Source organism: Fonsecaea erecta (genome assembly GCF_001651985.1).
Source record: "Fonsecaea erecta strain CBS 125763 chromosome Unknown Scaff2, whole genome shotgun sequence".
Lineage (NCBI taxonomy): Eukaryota > Fungi > Ascomycota > Eurotiomycetes > Chaetothyriales > Herpotrichiellaceae > Fonsecaea > Fonsecaea erecta.
In genome coordinates this window covers 3,741,080-3,757,274 of record NW_017387245.1, presented here as the reverse complement: position 1 = coordinate 3,757,274, position 16,195 = coordinate 3,741,080, and the positions used below count along the sequence as shown (strand labels likewise).

The 16,195-nt window shown below is 56.0% G+C and overlaps 6 protein-coding genes across 6 annotated transcripts; 1 reads left to right on the top strand and 5 right to left on the bottom strand.

Moving 5' to 3' along the window:
• Positions 1-242: 242 nt before the first annotated feature.
• AYL99_03100 (hypothetical protein) lies at positions 243-1,347 on the top strand (the record flags this gene model as incomplete). Its single annotated transcript, XM_018834616.1, has 2 exons — positions 243-562; positions 681-1,347. 2 exons carry the CDS (start codon positions 243-245, stop codon positions 1,345-1,347), a joined length of 987 nt encoding a protein of 328 aa, XP_018697240.1.
• Positions 1,348-1,703: 356 nt separating this feature from the next.
• On the bottom strand, positions 1,704-4,727 carry AYL99_03099 (hypothetical protein; the record flags this gene model as incomplete). The annotated part of the gene is made up of 4 exons (XM_018834615.1): positions 1,704-1,820; positions 2,091-2,279; positions 2,498-3,846; positions 3,974-4,727. 4 exons carry the CDS (start codon positions 4,725-4,727, stop codon positions 1,704-1,706), a joined length of 2,409 nt encoding a protein of 802 aa, XP_018697239.1.
• A 631-nt stretch (positions 4,728-5,358) lies between these two features.
• On the bottom strand, positions 5,359-6,642 carry AYL99_03098 (hypothetical protein; the record flags this gene model as incomplete). The annotated part of the gene is made up of 1 exon (XM_018834614.1): positions 5,359-6,642. One exon carries the CDS (start codon positions 6,640-6,642, stop codon positions 5,359-5,361), a length of 1,284 nt encoding a protein of 427 aa, XP_018697238.1.
• A 435-nt stretch (positions 6,643-7,077) lies between these two features.
• On the bottom strand, positions 7,078-8,055 carry AYL99_03097 (hypothetical protein; the record flags this gene model as incomplete). Its single annotated transcript, XM_018834613.1, has 1 exon — positions 7,078-8,055. The coding sequence occupies one exon, from the start codon at positions 8,053-8,055 to the stop codon at positions 7,078-7,080; it is 978 nt and encodes a 325-aa protein (XP_018697237.1).
• An 879-nt stretch (positions 8,056-8,934) lies between these two features.
• Positions 8,935-11,823, bottom strand: AYL99_03096 (hypothetical protein; the record flags this gene model as incomplete). Its single annotated transcript, XM_018834612.1, has 4 exons — positions 8,935-10,309; positions 10,371-10,708; positions 10,760-11,247; positions 11,310-11,823. The coding sequence occupies 4 exons, from the start codon at positions 11,821-11,823 to the stop codon at positions 8,935-8,937; spliced, it is 2,715 nt and encodes a 904-aa protein (XP_018697236.1).
• Positions 11,824-14,144: 2,321 nt separating this feature from the next.
• On the bottom strand, positions 14,145-14,938 carry AYL99_03095 (hypothetical protein; the record flags this gene model as incomplete). The annotated part of the gene is made up of 4 exons (XM_018834611.1): positions 14,145-14,254; positions 14,309-14,506; positions 14,558-14,677; positions 14,731-14,938. The coding sequence occupies 4 exons, from the start codon at positions 14,936-14,938 to the stop codon at positions 14,145-14,147; spliced, it is 636 nt and encodes a 211-aa protein (XP_018697235.1).
• Between the last annotated feature and the right edge of the window lie 1,257 nt (positions 14,939-16,195).

Sequence of the window (16,195 nt, the reverse complement as noted above, 5' to 3'; positions counted from 1 at the left end):
AGAGGAGGGGATAGATGATACCTACACCCCGTAGAAAGGAAGATAGAGATTATGTGTATACACAATCCAGTCTAACTGTGTTAGCATTAGTCGAGTCTATTGCACTAAGCCTAATTGGGATGGTATCAACACGAGACTCGACTGCGATGTACCAGATCGTGTACTTCAATACTCGTGCTTCTCCAAACTGTTGTCCTATTTTTCCAAATTGCGGAAGCATTGTCTGTTCAGGCGAAGACATAATGGTCGCATCCAAACCCTCTCCATCTGTATCTGCCTCATCAAATCCCAGAGCGGGATTGGCCACCCTCGAACCGCGCATAAAACAGGTGTCCCAATCCACGATCCGCAAGAAATGGAGACCTCTCCCGGCGTCGTCACAGGACAAGGTCAGACAGATCTTCTTGAACCTCAAGACGAAGAGGTCTGGTGCTGGCGGGAACGGCAGGATCCCACCGATCGGCAAGTCGCGCAACAACGCGAAGGGGCAGAGAAAGAACGCGACGGCGGCCAGTATCCGAGAGGAAGAGTATGAGAAAATGATCGAGGAGGTTGCTGACAAGTACGTTTGATTCTGCTCTGCATCTACTCTCCAAACCAAGCCACGTCCACGCTTTTCTCTATCGTCCCCCTACCCTCCCTTGACTGCCGTTCCTAACACCCACCCCCCCTTATGACAGACTCCTCGCCCGCCTGCCGCGAATGCCATTCCCACAGACACATAATACAAATACCACCACGGTCGACGATTCTCCGTTCGACCTGTCCGCGACCCTCACGCGCATCGCGACCCTCCAGTCGCAGCTGACAACCAATCTCCAGTCGGCGCACCTGCTCCGGCGCCAGATCAGGCGGGAGAAACTCGCGTTGAAGAGGGACCGCGCGCAGCTGAAGACGTTGGAAGAAGGATTTAAGGGCAGTGAGAGGCTCAGGCGGAAGAAAGAGCAGGGCCTGCATCCGCTGGCCAGGAGCATGCACCGCCCCAGGGGCGAAGACGACGACGGAGACGGAGACGGAGACGGCGTCGAGGCGAGACAGCGAGAGGAGATTGAGCGCGTCAACCACGTGGCAGGAATAATAATACGCCCTGCGAACAACAACAACTACAACAACAAGAGTGTTTCCTCCACGTCACCCACGCCCACGCTCTCGCTCGATTCGGAAAACAGCGACCCGGAAATGAACTCGCTGCTCGGTCAGTTGCGGAGTCACCTGCTCAGCATGCAGAACAACACGGCGACCATGCAGCCTGTGTTGGCCGCCATGGACGAGGCGACGACGGTGTTGGATAAGTTTGCCGCGGGACAGGGATGGTGTCAGACAGAGTGTACTCGGAAGAACACATGATTGTAGTTATTTAAATGTTTACAGTGTACAGTACGTTGGTGGTCCTGCCTGGACCAACGGACAACAGGTGCAATCGATCCTCAAGCCGCCGCCCCCCGCGGGCCAAAGGAACAAGACAAAACAATGAGCGGGACGAAACAGCACACAAGGGTTGACCGGACCAGATATGATGACATGACATGACAGTACATTAATCATCACGCACATGCCATAGCCCGTAAACCGCTAAACCCATAGACCCCGATCCGCAGCCATCCAGTTCCTACTTTCTATCCTTGACCCTTGACCATAGGTACCAAACCCGACCCAACCCGATCAAATACAGATGATAATATCCACGACCCATGGATGGCTCGTCACAGCGAGCGAGTGCCCAGCCCGGCACCCAGGACGGCCGCGTCGAGGAGTCCGGCCCTGTCTCGGCCGGGGGCGAAGCGGCGCATGGCGAACCAGAGGAAGAAAACGGCCAGCATCTATTGATCGTCGTGAATTTGTCTCGGTGTCAGCAAAGGAGGTCTGTTCTTCGTAATGCCATACAGAGCACAGAATGGCGTAGAGTAGCATAGTGTGGCAGGGCATGGCACGGTATGGATTAAAACAGCAGTCTCGACCAGGTAAGGTCGAGGTCAAGGCGTATAAAGATATACCCAAACAAAACGGGGAAAGGGGAAGGAGAAGGGGAAAGGGAAAGGCAAAGGGAAAGGAACATGTAATTTTCCCTGTGTGTGTTGATGGTGACATACCAACGGCACGGCGGCGACAAAGTACCACTTGAGGCTGGGGTTGTCGCGCAGGGCGTCGACGTTCATGCCAAAGGCGCCGACCAGGAACGTCAGCGGCAGGAAGATGAAGGTGATCCAGCTCAGCCGCCACAGGCTGGCGTTGAGCTCGAGAGACACCTTGGAGTCGCGGATCGTGACGGACTTGTACATCTGTAGTAGCGGAGCGGGGAGAGGTAGTTAGTATATTTTGTGTGAATGGTGAATTGGACAGAGTGAGTCAATAGACCGACCGACCGACCGACCGACCGATCAAGCAAGCAGACAATTCTGGGGCGAAAAGGAGATGGAAGAAGGGGGAAAGGGGAAAGGGGAGAGAAGAAGGAAAAAGGAAAAAGGGAAGATGCCCCCATCCATCCACAAGTCCATACCAGGTCAATCATATGTTCCAGCGGCTCGAGGTAATCGGTGCCAATGTTCTCGGCCAGCACCTCAAAGTCGTCCAGCAGCGGCGTCAGCCAGGTCGTAGCATTGCTTCCAATACTACTACCACCACCACCACCACCACCACTACCGGCGCCACGAGGACCACCACTACTGCGTTCTCTGGCTCCCGAGAACCCGTCTTCTCCTGGCCGCCACTGCTCAGGCGCCCCTCCCCCGTGCCATTTACCGCCGCCGCCATCGTGATAGTGATAATACTGATACTGGTACTGGTACGGGTACTTGTCCACCATCATCATCATCTCGGCAAACTCGGCAAAGACGGCAAAGTCGTCCTGCACGGCCTCGACCACCTTGGAGTGGCGGTTGACCAGCTTCAGCATGTTGTGCAGGCGCTGCGACATGGCCCAAACGTCGCGGGCGCGCGACGAGTCGGCCGGGTGCGCGTAGATGTGGTCCTCCAGCGCGGCGTGCGGCTCGTGGATCAGCGCGATCTGGTCGCGCCACAGCTGGTACAGGCCGTCGAAGACGTGCGAGAGGACGGCTTGCAGCGTGGGCGTCGACGCGGACCGTCGTGTGGTGTCCACTACGGGAGCCGGGGTCTTTCGGGTGTCCTCTTGCGCTCCAGGGCTGAAGGCAAAGGGCGCCGGCGGCGGGAAAAGAGCCCCCGGGTTCAGACCCAGCAGGACATTCGCACTGACGATCTCCCCGGCCTCGCCGGATGAATACTCACAGATGATGATCGTGTCGCGCTTGGCCATGTCGTGCAAATGGCGGGAGCCCGAGTTGAAGCGCGTGACGCGTGGGCCGGGCAGGGCTTGCGACGAGGCACGTTGCATGTAGACGGAGATGCGCTGCCGGTAGAGCGAGGGCCTGGTGGTGGGCTGCACGGGTTGTTGCGCATGCTGGTGTTGCTGGGGATGCCGATGAAGATGCGGGTGATGATGATGATGGTGATGATGATGATGAGAATGAGAATGAGGAGAAGGAGTTTCCTGGCGCGGCACCACCAACGATCCAAAATCCAGCCCAAAGGCCATGCAGATGACACCTCTGGCAATGTCGAACGCCGGCCGCCAGCGAATGGCCTTGTGCGAGGCCCGGCGCGTGTCGCGGTCGTCTTGCATCCAGTCGCGAAAGCTGCGCTCGCCGGTCTCGGCGCTGGAGCCGCTGATGCCGAACGCGTTGCTCAGGTAGTTGATGGCCTCTTCGTTGTTGCAGACGTAGATCAGCCGGAGCAGGGATTCCGCGTGCTCGTCCTCCTCCAGGTGCTTGCGCAGCCCGGCCACGTTTTCGCACAGCTTGGGCGGTGCGCAGAGCAGGACGCCCTGGTCGTCTGGTGGGAGTAGCGTTAGAAGAAGGAATGAGGAGGGAGAGAGAGAGAGAGAGAGAGAGAATGGGAAATCAAAGAGAGCCCAGTCCAAAGCCGATATCCATCTCAACAAGGGACTTATCTGACTCACCGACGTCGTACTCCAACACATAGAGCGCCCTGCGCTTGAACAGCGGGGCCGGTTTCTGTGAGAGGATGGCCGTGGCGTGCGTCGTCGCGAGCCCGGCGGCGTGCTTGATGCCACTGATGGCACCGGGCTTGATGGCAGGCTTGATGCCCAAGCAGCGCCGGATGCGGTCGATGGGGCGACTGGCACCGGCGCGACGGCCCACGACGTCCGACGCGGAGCGGGTGATGCGGATCTGGGCCTCTTCGGCGTTGATGTCGGTGTTGACGCGTCGAAATACGGCGGCACGCTGCTCGAGCTCGAGCTGCTGCTGCGGGTTGGGCTCGGGGAACGGGTTGGTGAATGCCAGCGGTTGCTCTTCCTGCGCGTCGACCACGAGTCCGTGTTTCTTCTCGTCGTCGAAGGCGATGGCAGCAGCGTCCGAGAAGCCCCTCACGCGCTGGCCCGGGTGCACGTCGAGGGGACACGGAAAGAAGTCGGAGTGGGTTAGCGACGAGGCCGCCGCGACGTGGCCCTTCTTTGCCTGGGACGGTCTGGAGAAAAAATCCTGCACGAACGACGTCGGCGTCGTCGTCGTCGTCGTTGAGGGGCTGTCTTCTTCCCGGACCAGCGGCGGCGGGCAGCGCAGGGGTCGACCGTGACCTTCTTCGATGCGGATCGAGAGCTCGGCGGCGCGTTGGTGGCGATCGGTCGAGTATTTCCTCTGTTTGGCGGACCGTGTCGACAGGGTCGAAGATCTCCTTGCTGTTGACGCCATGGACGGATAGATCTTTCTTTTCTTTTTTTTTTTGATCTTTTTCTTTTGATCTTTTTCTTTTTCGTTTCAAGAATAGTAATAATAGTGATGATGGTCAGGATTCAGGACAACGACATTGTGCTAGAAGTGAGCGAGTGAGTGGCTGTTCCTTCTTTTGGTGGTGGACGTCCCCAACACACAACGAGGCTGGCAAAAAGAAAATACATGGCCTGGCCCGAGCAAGGAATCTTTGGCTGGACGAGGATGATAGGAGGCCCCCTGGTCGATCCATCAGGGGCTGCAGCCGATTCGCAACCGAGAAACCACCAGCCAAGAAGAACTTCGGATCGATGAATATGTCCGTACCGAAGTATTGCAAACAAGGGAGACAGACGAAGATGAGAGACAGTGAAGGAGGGAGCACCAGAGTGTTGGGGAAAGATTGTAACTATGACAATGACAACACTACAAACAATATCACCGCCCACGGGTATCACGGTGTCATAAAATGACTGCCCCTGTCCCTGTCCTCGTCCTCGTCCTCGTCCTCGCTCACTATCCCAACATGACCGAGATTCCCTAGTAGTCTTTGCCAATAATGGCAAACAGAAATAAAATCAGAATCCTTCTTCGGCAACCAACCACCACGACTTCAGTGTCTGCCATATGCCTTCCGGGGAAAGTCGTCCCAGATATGCCTCATTTCCTCGACATCTAACCCATCTTCATTCACCAAATGTCCCTGAAAGTCGACATCATCGCCGTGCATCAGTCCCCGGAACCGGCCTTGCACCCAACCCTCCCGGTCGAACTCCATGTGTCCATCACACCCCCGCCCGAACTTCATGTCGCCGTCGTTGTCATCCTCGGACCTCCACCCGAATGACACCGCGTCTCCGGTCGTGATGCGAGAGATGTCGTCCGCGTGTAGCACCCCCAGCTTGGATCCCACACTGAAGCGGCCCCAGAGCTTTTGCTGGCGGTGGTCGATCTGGAGCGTCACGTCAAAGGGGAAGAACGGCTTCTTGGGTATGAAGTAAGTGCCGGAGACTTGGACGACGCCGCCGTCAGAGGTGTGGGGAAGGTCGTCCGGTTCCTCATCAAACCCCAGTGACTCGTAGGCCGGAGGGGCGTCGTCCATGTCGACGTCGTGGCGGAATGAGACGGGTGTGTGGCCATGGACCTGTGTGGGAGGGTTTGCGACGGGCCGGGCGCTGGTTTTACGAGGGAACGGAGTGCTTCGTCGAGCAGTCTGTCGCCTTCGTGGTGGTGCTGCGCCGGCGGTTGATTTGGCGGGCGCTTGAGCAGGAGATTTTGGGGGTGCAGAGCCAGGTTTGGGGGTGGCAGAGGATGTTTTGGCGCCTTTGGGGGGCTTTTTAGATGACGAGGCACCACCAGAGGCGTCTTTGGATTTGGCCGCGGCCGACGACGACGACGACGACGACTTCTTCTTCTTGGCCGCGTCGAGCACGTCCCGGTCAATCTTGAGCTTCACGCCGTCGACCTCCAGCTCGATGGTCGTCGTTTTCTTCGAGCTCCCACCACTGCTGGCCATCGCTTTCTTCTCTTTCTGCCCGGCGGCGGGCTGGTGGACGTCCTTCTTGGCCTTCCTCAGCGCACTGGCAAAGTCCTTCTTCATCGCGGCCTCCATCTGCACGATCTCCGGCGGCACGGCCAGGGCCTTGGCCGAGAGCGCGTTGGTCAGGCGGACTTTGGCCGTGTTCTTGTCCTTGGAGCGCGGCAGGCCGTAGTGCAGCAGCTGCGCTTCGTACCAGTGGGCGACCTGGTCCTTGGGCGTCGAACCACGCTTGGGCAGTAACAGGTCCTTGAGGTCGGTGGTGGAGGCGCGGGGATGGCGTCTGTTGGGGCCGCCCAGGTCGACAAAGAGCGTGTCTTTGTAGACGAAGTCGCCTCTTCGGATTTCTGTGTTGTCCATCTGTGTGGTTGTGGTGGTGGTGGTGGTGTTGTTGTTGTTGAGGAGGAGGAGGAGGAGGAGGATGAAGAAAGAAGACGGTTGTTGATTGAGTTGAGTGGCTTGAGATATTATGTCACACACATATTGGGGTAGGTACCAATTTTCACGGTCTTCACTGTCGACATGCCCAACCCTCCAACCTCGCATCTGATCAATACAATAAAGGCCAGATAACCTACCTAGGTACCTATCTGAGAAGAGAAGTCTGATAAGGGTAGGGAAGTGTGAAGCTGGTCCTGTTGAGGCCCTCAAAGCTGGCTGGCAGATGCGTAAGATGTCTTGCTGACGACAGGGGCAATGTGTCGAGTACACCCGTTTGGCTCTCTGTTTCTGTGTGTCTGTCCCAGGTAGGTAGATAGGTAGGTTCCTAGTCCTCCTCCCTCTCTCTCGACACAGCTAGGCTTGAGCCCCTGCTGCTGCTGCAGCTCTCCGACTCACGCCCTCAGTAGCCGCACACTCAGCCGCGAACCCCAAGCACCTCAAAATCCAGCCTGGTCCCCAATAGCTCAACTCGATACAGTGCGGTGCTCCCAGCACGATTCCGCTCTCGACCCTGGGACTCCCGCGAAACTCCCGGGCAAAGTCATGGACAGTCTCCCGTGAGGCTTTCCACAGGGCGTCATGTTCCCCCAGGCCATACATGACCGGGACTTTGATCTCCTTCGCATAATCCTGCCAGTAATCCAACCACTGGAACGAGCCGTCAGCAAACTCCCCGAGGGACATGGACGTATTCAGCTCCTCGCCCATGTCCCGGATCTCGCGTGACACTCGTCCCAGGCGGGGATCCCCAAACATTGGGCCGTCTTTCAACTCCAACAGCCAAGCAATCCGGCCGTCGACGACCCCGTTCGCCACAATATGTTGTGCACTGGCGCGTGGACGGCCATGAACCGTGCCCCAGCCGGACATGATCAGCCCTCCACAAGGATACTGAGGTTGAGGTTCCTTGGCATGGAGAGCGGTGGCCACGATAGCGCTTGGGGAGCCCAACGAGTGTGCGAGGACGACGACGGTGGTTGCTCCAGAGCTGGTCCCGAACTCTTGCCATATGGTAGGGAGGATGTAGCGGTGGAGGTATCTGCCTTCTTCCTGGAGGAACGTGGATCCCTCTGACACCGGAGGCAGTTCCGTGCTGTCTTTGTAGCCCGGCCGGTCAATGGAGACAAACGGCACTCCCAGTGTTTCTGCCAGCCGGAGGGCGGAGTTGGTGGTACCGGCGTCGAAATACTTTGAAAAGTATGTCCCACCGTGTATGCCAACGACCAAGGGTTGATAGGCAGGCGTTGCCGTCGAGGTTGGGGCTCGGGTCGGCACCGAGAGAATGCCTGAAAGGTGAGCCCCATTCGGTAACGACAGCCTAAAGGGCTTCATGATATCTATCGACTTGGTGGATGGATGCAATAGCCGATGAGGTTATGCCTTGGTTTTGCTCACTTCCTGCATCCCGGTCGGAAACTGGCGATTCAGGATGATAGTCCAACGAGTATTATGGTCCCATCGACCCGTCCTTGCCCCGATCTATAGTGGAGCTGTCGTGGAGAATGGCCGACATTCATACATACAGCGTTCGAGGTACATCACCTCTCCTACCAATTTCGGATCATCTCGGTTCGCCGATGTTGGAGACGTCTCCAAAGAGTCCCTCTACCATGGACGCCATTGACACTGTACGTCCAATGAAGCACGTTTGACCCGAATAGGACGGTGCCTCACCTGGACAGAGGCACATCTTTGCACCATCTCCTGCGACAACGTTCAGCTCATCCTGCAAGGAAACAGAAGAAAAGAAACGAAAAATATGCATGGAACACTGTGAGTGAGTCCTGGTCGGACAAAAAAGACTGAGCAGGACTTCAAGACTTTTTCGATTGCTAAGTGTAGTGTAACCCACTGACGCCCTATCGACTGGAATCCTTCGTTGCAATAGCCCCTTTCCCACACAAGACGGTGTTCCTCCCTGTATCTCGAACGTTGCTGGCCGCGCAGGAAATCATGTGTCGTGATGCTTCCATATTGCGCTTCCCCCGAGTACCGTATAGACAAGCGACGAACCAAACTTCCGTAACGATCGTGGTATCTCAAAACTGCAAACACGTAGGAACGACCACGTTAAATCTCGACTATTACCACGCAATATGTATGCACAGATCGTGAGATGCATTGGTCCCAATGAACAGCCGTCCCGGATTTCGTCTCGTAGCGACAAGCGCGCTCAGTCCAACGTGCCACGCTCCAGTATTACCAGCAGGTCTAATGTTGGACCACGTCGTGGTAGATCCTTGTGTCGTCATTGAGAGCTGGGGTCGCAGGGAACTCTCCTGGCACATGGAAGTCTCTGGTGCTCTTCTCATTGCTATAGGCCGGCGCCGGCTTGACCACGTAGTCCGTCGGCGCAGTTTTGGAGCTTCTGGGCCCCGCATACACACCATTGGCGTCAAACATGGTGTCCGTCGCCGCGCCATGACCGCTGCTTGTAGGCACGGTTGACAAAGTTCCCTCTGTCCCCGAGGATACGGTGTTCGCAACCGCCGAGCTGGGCGCTGTCGTTGTTTCGCTCATTGCCCGCGGCCCAGACGGCGCGTCGACAGGCGCCGCAGTGGCTACGGGGATAGGAGCAGAAGATTCCCCATAGTGCGGTATGGCTGATTCGCCGTCTAGTCGTTGGGCAGTGGTCTCAGCTTGCTTCTCCTGCAGATGCTCGTGGTGATGATGCATGGCGCCGGCGGCCAACACCGCGCCTCCCGTGCCTGCAGCGATCGGTGCCATCCATTCACCGTATTGACTCGCGCCATCACGGGAGCCGGGAGGAGGTTGATGGCTGGGGAACAAATTCGGATGGTGACCTGGTGTATACTGGCTGGTCGTGTTCATCTGTGAAGTCGGTTCTTCAGGGAGGTGAGCGTCCGGTTGAAGATCCGTGTGCTTCTCCGTCGTATTGGCGAAAGGTACTCCGCTGCCCGGCAGAGCTCCTGCTGCTGCTATCACATCACGGTCTGGGTCAGAACTCTCTCCACTAGAAGGGGACAGCGGAGCCTGTAAGCCGCGCTGTACGTTGAGATCAGATGGAAATCGCCCACCTGGTGCTGGTCGTTGTGGAGGACGCCACCCGGCTTCAGACCTGTTGTCCTCGATGTCGTTCAACGCAACCACACCGAGTCCACCGGCGCTGGCGGCAGCCGCAGCTGCAGCCGCCCCAGCTCCATCAGCAGACGTTCCTCGCACGGACTGTTCACCGGAAAACGCAACGCGATCCGCCTCATCGTCTTCCATTTCGCCCTCCGAGCTGATAATGCTCGCCGGCTTGACGCTATTGCCAGACAGCGATCGAGCGTGCGTTCTGCGGACAAACTCGTTGCGCTCCTCGCCTCGCTTTTCAGTAAGCTCCTTGATGTCATTGAACCATGCCAACATCGTTTCGTGGGATTCGGCTCGAAACACCCACGCGTGCCCTCGGTGCATCGAGCCGGTCTGTCGACCCTTGAGCATGAATTTATGAGACGAAGAGTCGCGCTCGGAATGAGAGCCCAATTTCTGCTCAGGCAAGTACAATGACATGACAGGCGACTGGAATGCGATCCGGTCTGCCGACTTGAATTCGTGCAGATGTGTCGGAGACAACACGTACCTGCCGGGCGCAGTTAGTTACCGTAGCCGCAACATTCGCAGTGCAAGCTTCTTCTACTCACCATCCTGGGGTGTAGTTCTTCAAATATTTGCTCTTCCGCTCGAGCATCCCGCTCCTCACTTCTATAGCTGCGGGGTGGTCTTTTCCCGGATAGATAATGTGAGAGACTTGTCGAACCGGGATCCTTGGGTCCACCATTTGATTGTTATTCCTGGTGAATTCGTCCCATTCATGGTCCTTGGCCATCGACAGCGGTCCGTCCTTGAGCTTCTCGGCGGTATCATAGGCGTCGTCGGCCTCGCGGCGCAGGATACCAGCAAGCACGTTGTACGCTTTCTGGATTTCGCCAACCACGATAGACTCGAGCTCTCGGCCAGAGGCTTCGAGGTTGAGGTAGGCCTGTTCATGTTAGCTCAAGTAATTGTGCCGGAGCTTGCCGAGGCGTCCTACCCGATGCAAATAGTTCTCTTCATCGATCTGTTTCTCAATCTGCTTGTCGACAGCCATCTTGACCAGAAAAGGATCCCCTTTCCCTCCGGTAGATGTTGCGTCGTGATCAACCATGCCGAGCGACTCCTGGAGAGACTGGACGGCCCTTTTGGTCGCCTCCTTTTCCTTGTCTACTGAATTCTTAAAATCACCAGACAAGCTTTTGATCTCTTTGATCTTCTGTTGGAGATCACTACGCAGACCCGTGAGTTGAATAATGACTTCATTTTCGAGATCCCGAGCCTTGTTGGCTTCGTTCAGTCCTTGTTTGTGGAAATCTCGAAGGATATATGCGGCGTCGCCCAAACCACCAGACGTCAAGAAATTGGAAGGGATGGTGGTGTTGTTGATGACGTTGGAGGTCGACATGAGCGCCTTGGACCGCATCTCATACGTCTTGTGCAACTCGCGGAAGTAATTGATCAAATCCTTGAGGACTTTCCGCCATGCTGCCGCCGAGATTAGAAGAGGAACGCACCACCGAGTGGGTCAATGGGGGGTTAGAGCATACCTTGGAAGCGCGCTGCGAGAAGTTCTGTTGGATTTCCGGTTGTCGGGACCGGGCAGTAGAAAACACTATTGCTCTCTTCGGTTTCGCCATACTTCTCCTTTTCGGCCAGTGGCATGCTTCGCACAGAGCCAGCATAGCTGCTTCTTTTGCTCGCAGTCCTCTTCAGACTTGCGCTCTTGTGAAGGGAGGCCTTCTTCTTCAGTGTCCCGCCTCTCGATGGTAGCAGCGTCTGCGATCCTGACATGTGCGAGTTGGTCCGAGGGAGCTCTGGGGAGTCCTGGTTTTGGTGGACGACTTCATCATGGAGGTCGGCGGCTTGCGATACGGTGGATTGGTCCTGCAGTAAAGCGGCTTGAGAGTGGTTTGGATGCGACACGGTCTCAGTGTGCTGGGTACCAGCATAGGATACGGGCCGATAAGATAGTCTAGCACTCGGTGCTCGCGCGGAATGTATCGAAGCATCAGGGTGAGCGCTTTGAACCGGTGAAACAGGAGTGATAGGTCTCGAGGACATGATGACGAGGTCAAGATAGGGACGTGAAAGCTCGGTTGCAGCGCTATCTGTAGGTCATTGAAGTCTAGGAACACCGGTAGGTCTCGTTGGAGAGCTATGTCGTGAGCAGCATCTTGGAGCAGACACAGGCGTTTTCGAGTATTCAGCACACCTAGTTGGTGCGAAAGTCCGAAAGGTACAGCAATTAAAGCTGAGAAGAGAGCTCAGACGAGGGGAGTCGAGTCCAGGGAAAGGAAATGCGACAGGCGGCGCAAAAATGGATGACGTCGATGCCAGGAAGAACCAAGAGTCAAGAAAGTTGCGATGATGAGGGCGGTTCGAGGGCGGGCGGGAGCGTCGACGTTGAGGTGGACAGGTCCAAGGCAATAATAAAAACGGTGAAGTCAGTGCCCGCTTGGGAAGCTTGGGGTGGGTGCCGTGGGAGGTGGAGGCTTGGATTAGGGCCCCTTCCTTGAAGTTGCTCAGTGCCACCGGCACGGCGGGAACACGTTGGTCGAATGGCAACAGGGCGTCGGTGCCCAGTGGAGCGCCTGGAAGAAGAGAGGGGAAGGTCCGCCCAAGGGTGGTGGGATTAGGCTGCTGGGCGGTTGGTTAGTTGGCAGCTGGCCAAGGGGAGTCTGGGTGACTAGAAGGAGCTGGGGGGCCCCCCTCGGCGGATGGCGGCCAGGCGGTTGGCGCGTGGAGCTGCTGAGGAGCTCGACCCCTCGAGATTGAGTGCTGAGCATCAAGCGGCAGTGGAGTGACGAGGCATTCTCCTGACTGCCCAGCGTCAGACACTGGTGATGTCATGACTCGCATTCGCTTTGTCCTGCTACAGTACCCTACAGTATATACACCTTCCAGAGATCGTTCGCCAGAGCACCACCCGTCGCAGTACGACAGCATGGCCCCAAGGTTTTCCTTCTCGATCGCCGGTTGAGCATTGCCGAGGGTGGTCTCGCAGGATTAACCAAGTCGACAGCTCTCGTGGTAGCTAGCTCGCCCGCGATTGCGTCGCTAGCCACATGAACTATTTGAGGGAACCACTCACCCCGCCAAATCATACTGGAAACCGTGAACAGCTGCACTTCTTAGGCGCGGCAGCCTTCCGAACCTGGAACACCCTCTAAACCGGAACAAGAAGAGAGCTATCTAAGCAACGAGGACAGCTCTCAAGGCATGCAGGACACCACGGGAAGACTCGCAGGAGAGGGAAACATGCTCCGATGGACACTGACGGGAGCTCGTGGGAAGGGTAATCCGTATACCTAGGCAAATCCTCTCTGCGGTGGCTGGGCCAGTGGCATTGCCTGATGATCAGGTCAAATGGCTCGATAGTCCAGCTGCCCACTCAAAAGGCAAAAGCTCAGGAAATCGGCACATACCGTCATCAATCGTTCATCTCTGCGCCCCCTCCACCGATCCGCCAGTGGGCTGGTCCATTGTAGCGTCGTACGCAGGACTCAGTCAGCTATTAGCAAGCTCCTCTTTGCCTGGCCCCGTGCGAGAAAGCACCGAGGAAGTACTATCCAGCAGAAACATCACCTTTTGATGCCTCACGGGAGATCTGGATTGGGTGTGGAGGACTCATGTCTCGACGGGAGTTCGACAGATCCCATCGAGTTCGAAGTTTGGTACAAAGTTGTGGCGTGACTGCTGGAAACCAGCGGATAAGGGACTGCGCAGTGTCATTTGTCCAAGGGGTGGCATTCGACACCACTAGATATAGCAACAATAGCCACCCAAGCCATGGTGTATGGGCAACTACATAGGTAATACGGCACAACACTGGAAATAAAACACCAAGACCAGGCCATTGTTCTCTTGCATGGCCCCAATTCCTCCATGTGTGCAGATTTTGTTCCTGCTTTGGTTAGATTTGCTTACTGATGCACATGCATTTGCTGGGCTCATCCATCACCTTGTACCTAATCAGTCCGGCCATCAATTCGATCGCCGTGGCTTGTTGCTTTCCCCATAAGAGTCTTGAGGCAGCAATCTAAAGTGAGCCACATGATGTTGAACATGGGAACTCTGGTCCACAGAAACCCAGGGAGGAAGCTATCTTCGTAGCCTCGTCTTTCGAGTTTGGACTGGAATGCAAGCATATGCTTTCGAACATCTTGGTATGGTTCGCGTATGTACAAATGATTTTCGTGGCCATTGAGCCAGCCAATTCCTCACATTCAGCCTTGCGCATGGTGTAACAAGCCTGTCTGCGTCCCTCTTCTTGCAAGGTTGAAAAAACATCACTCTGGAGCCTTGTTCGCTAGTACAACTGCCCAGGCCGGCGCTTCAGATTCGGAGCCAATGGTGTCGCCCGGGGAGAAAGGGGTCGCGGATCATGCCCCAGGTGCGGCCTTGCCCTCGTAGTAAGGCGGTTGGACATCGAAGCCGTATCTTTCCTTAATTCTCTGCTTCCGTCTTTCCTCGTACCCGGGCCCGTAAATACCTGAAGCCGTGTGAATCAGCCGCCTGCGAAGATTATCTTGCCGAGCGCGCTTACCTCGTCCTTCGCCCAGCTCGTTGATTGTTTCATTGAGCGGCCTCCTGAACCGAGCCCTGGCCTCCTCTTTATGTGTCATCCGGTCGTCGAAGGCCTTGTCTGAAGATGATTCAAAAATCGAGCGGCCAGTGTAGCTGATCACGCCCATCGCGGTGCCAAGAGCCAAAGCACTGCCCAGCGTCGATGCCATTGAGCGCTCTGTCCATCAGTCAGCAATATCCTCAATGTGTCTTGTTTTGCGTTCCATACTCCAGAGGCCATTCAAAGAGCCTGCAATGGTACCCCCAATCACATGGTTGATGTAATCATTCTTTTCTCGCAGATTTGCGGAAGCCGTACTTGCGAATTGGAATGTACCTCCCATTGCCGCTGGATACGGTCAGAACTGTACTTCAATGGTCGGAGGAGAATCCCATTCATACTGAGTAGACCAATTGTCCGCCCAAACCGTGTAAACACCCCAAAGGCACCGATTTGTTCCTTCGCAACAGTGTTCTGGACAGAGGCAATGAAAAGCCCCGCCGCGCCAGTCAATGCAGCCGAGCGAGCCGAGATGCCCAGAGCATCCTGAGGTTGGTAAACGGGTTCATCGACATCGTAGTTGGGCTTCGGGTCCACCAAGTCCCCCATGGCTGCGATCCTGGATGTTGGGAGTTGAGGGTAACCAGGGTCAAGTCATCCGAAACTGGGTCAGGGCGATATCGACTCGGTGGAGGGGGAGAAAGGAGTGGCAGGTGTGGTGTCGATGGGGAGATTGACCTGGTGTGAGAATCCTCAATGCTGAAGCTCTCACCAGCAGTCGGGCGGGCGCAGCCTTGGCGCCTCTGGTTACCCAAGTAGGAACTGGTCGGAGCCGCTTTTACAACTCGGCGTGCCTCACCTATATCACCATACTGTTCTATCGTAGTCACTTATCCTGAGCTACTCCTTCGAGCATGACGCTGGTCGGAATATGCCCACTCGGCATTCGACCACTGCCCTTTGTTCGGATACACTCCTCCTTCAACCAATACAGAACATGTGCGAGCCGTCTAATTCCGGCTCATGAAGTGGGCATTTGCTCTGTGTCCTCTCGAGACAGCACACGGTAGGCTGTCACATTGGCATTGTCTACTCCTTTACCGTTAGATTCAATCGCGTCTTTCTAGGCACGTAGGTTATACATCGGCCACGATCCGTGAGAACTGTTCTTCAACTTTTACTGGTAGGTTTGAATGGCAAACCATACATAAATGGGGTTCCATCGAGGAATGAACGGCTAGAGATACGAGGCTATGACAAGGACGCCACGAGCAAAGATGTATATACTTGCACTTCCCAGAGAGACTTGCAACACTCTATGATGTCGAGCTGGCCTGCAGCATACTAATCTCATTTTCTTCAAGATGTCTGGGCTTCCACTTCTCACACTGAGAACAGGCACACTTTCTGGTGACGTGAAAGCAACTTGAGTCTTGACGGTTCAGCTGTGGTGGGAATCAAGGTCTATGACAGGTAGCAGCACATCATGGAGGCTCAATATCATGGCTTCGGCTGCTTGAAAACCAGTCTGTGTCTCTACCTAGTGCTTGCTGAGAGACGGTCCGTCAGGAGTTAGTTGTCGACTGTCACGATCACAATGTCACGGGGATGTGAGGCTGAATGAAGTTCACAACCGCCTTAGTGCTGCACGAGCAAAACTCTCTTCTGACACGGGTCTAGACCAGACAAAATCGCGCCGTCCGTAATATATCTGGCTCCCGATGAAGCGGCCTCACGAGCATGGGAATTTGACTCGGCAAACCTGCCGCACAGGAAGCTATTGGGCAGTGGCGCCGCCTTACGCGCCCCCCAGATTTGGAATCCACGGGCTCTCGAGTCGCATATGCCTTTCGCCATTCGCAGGCT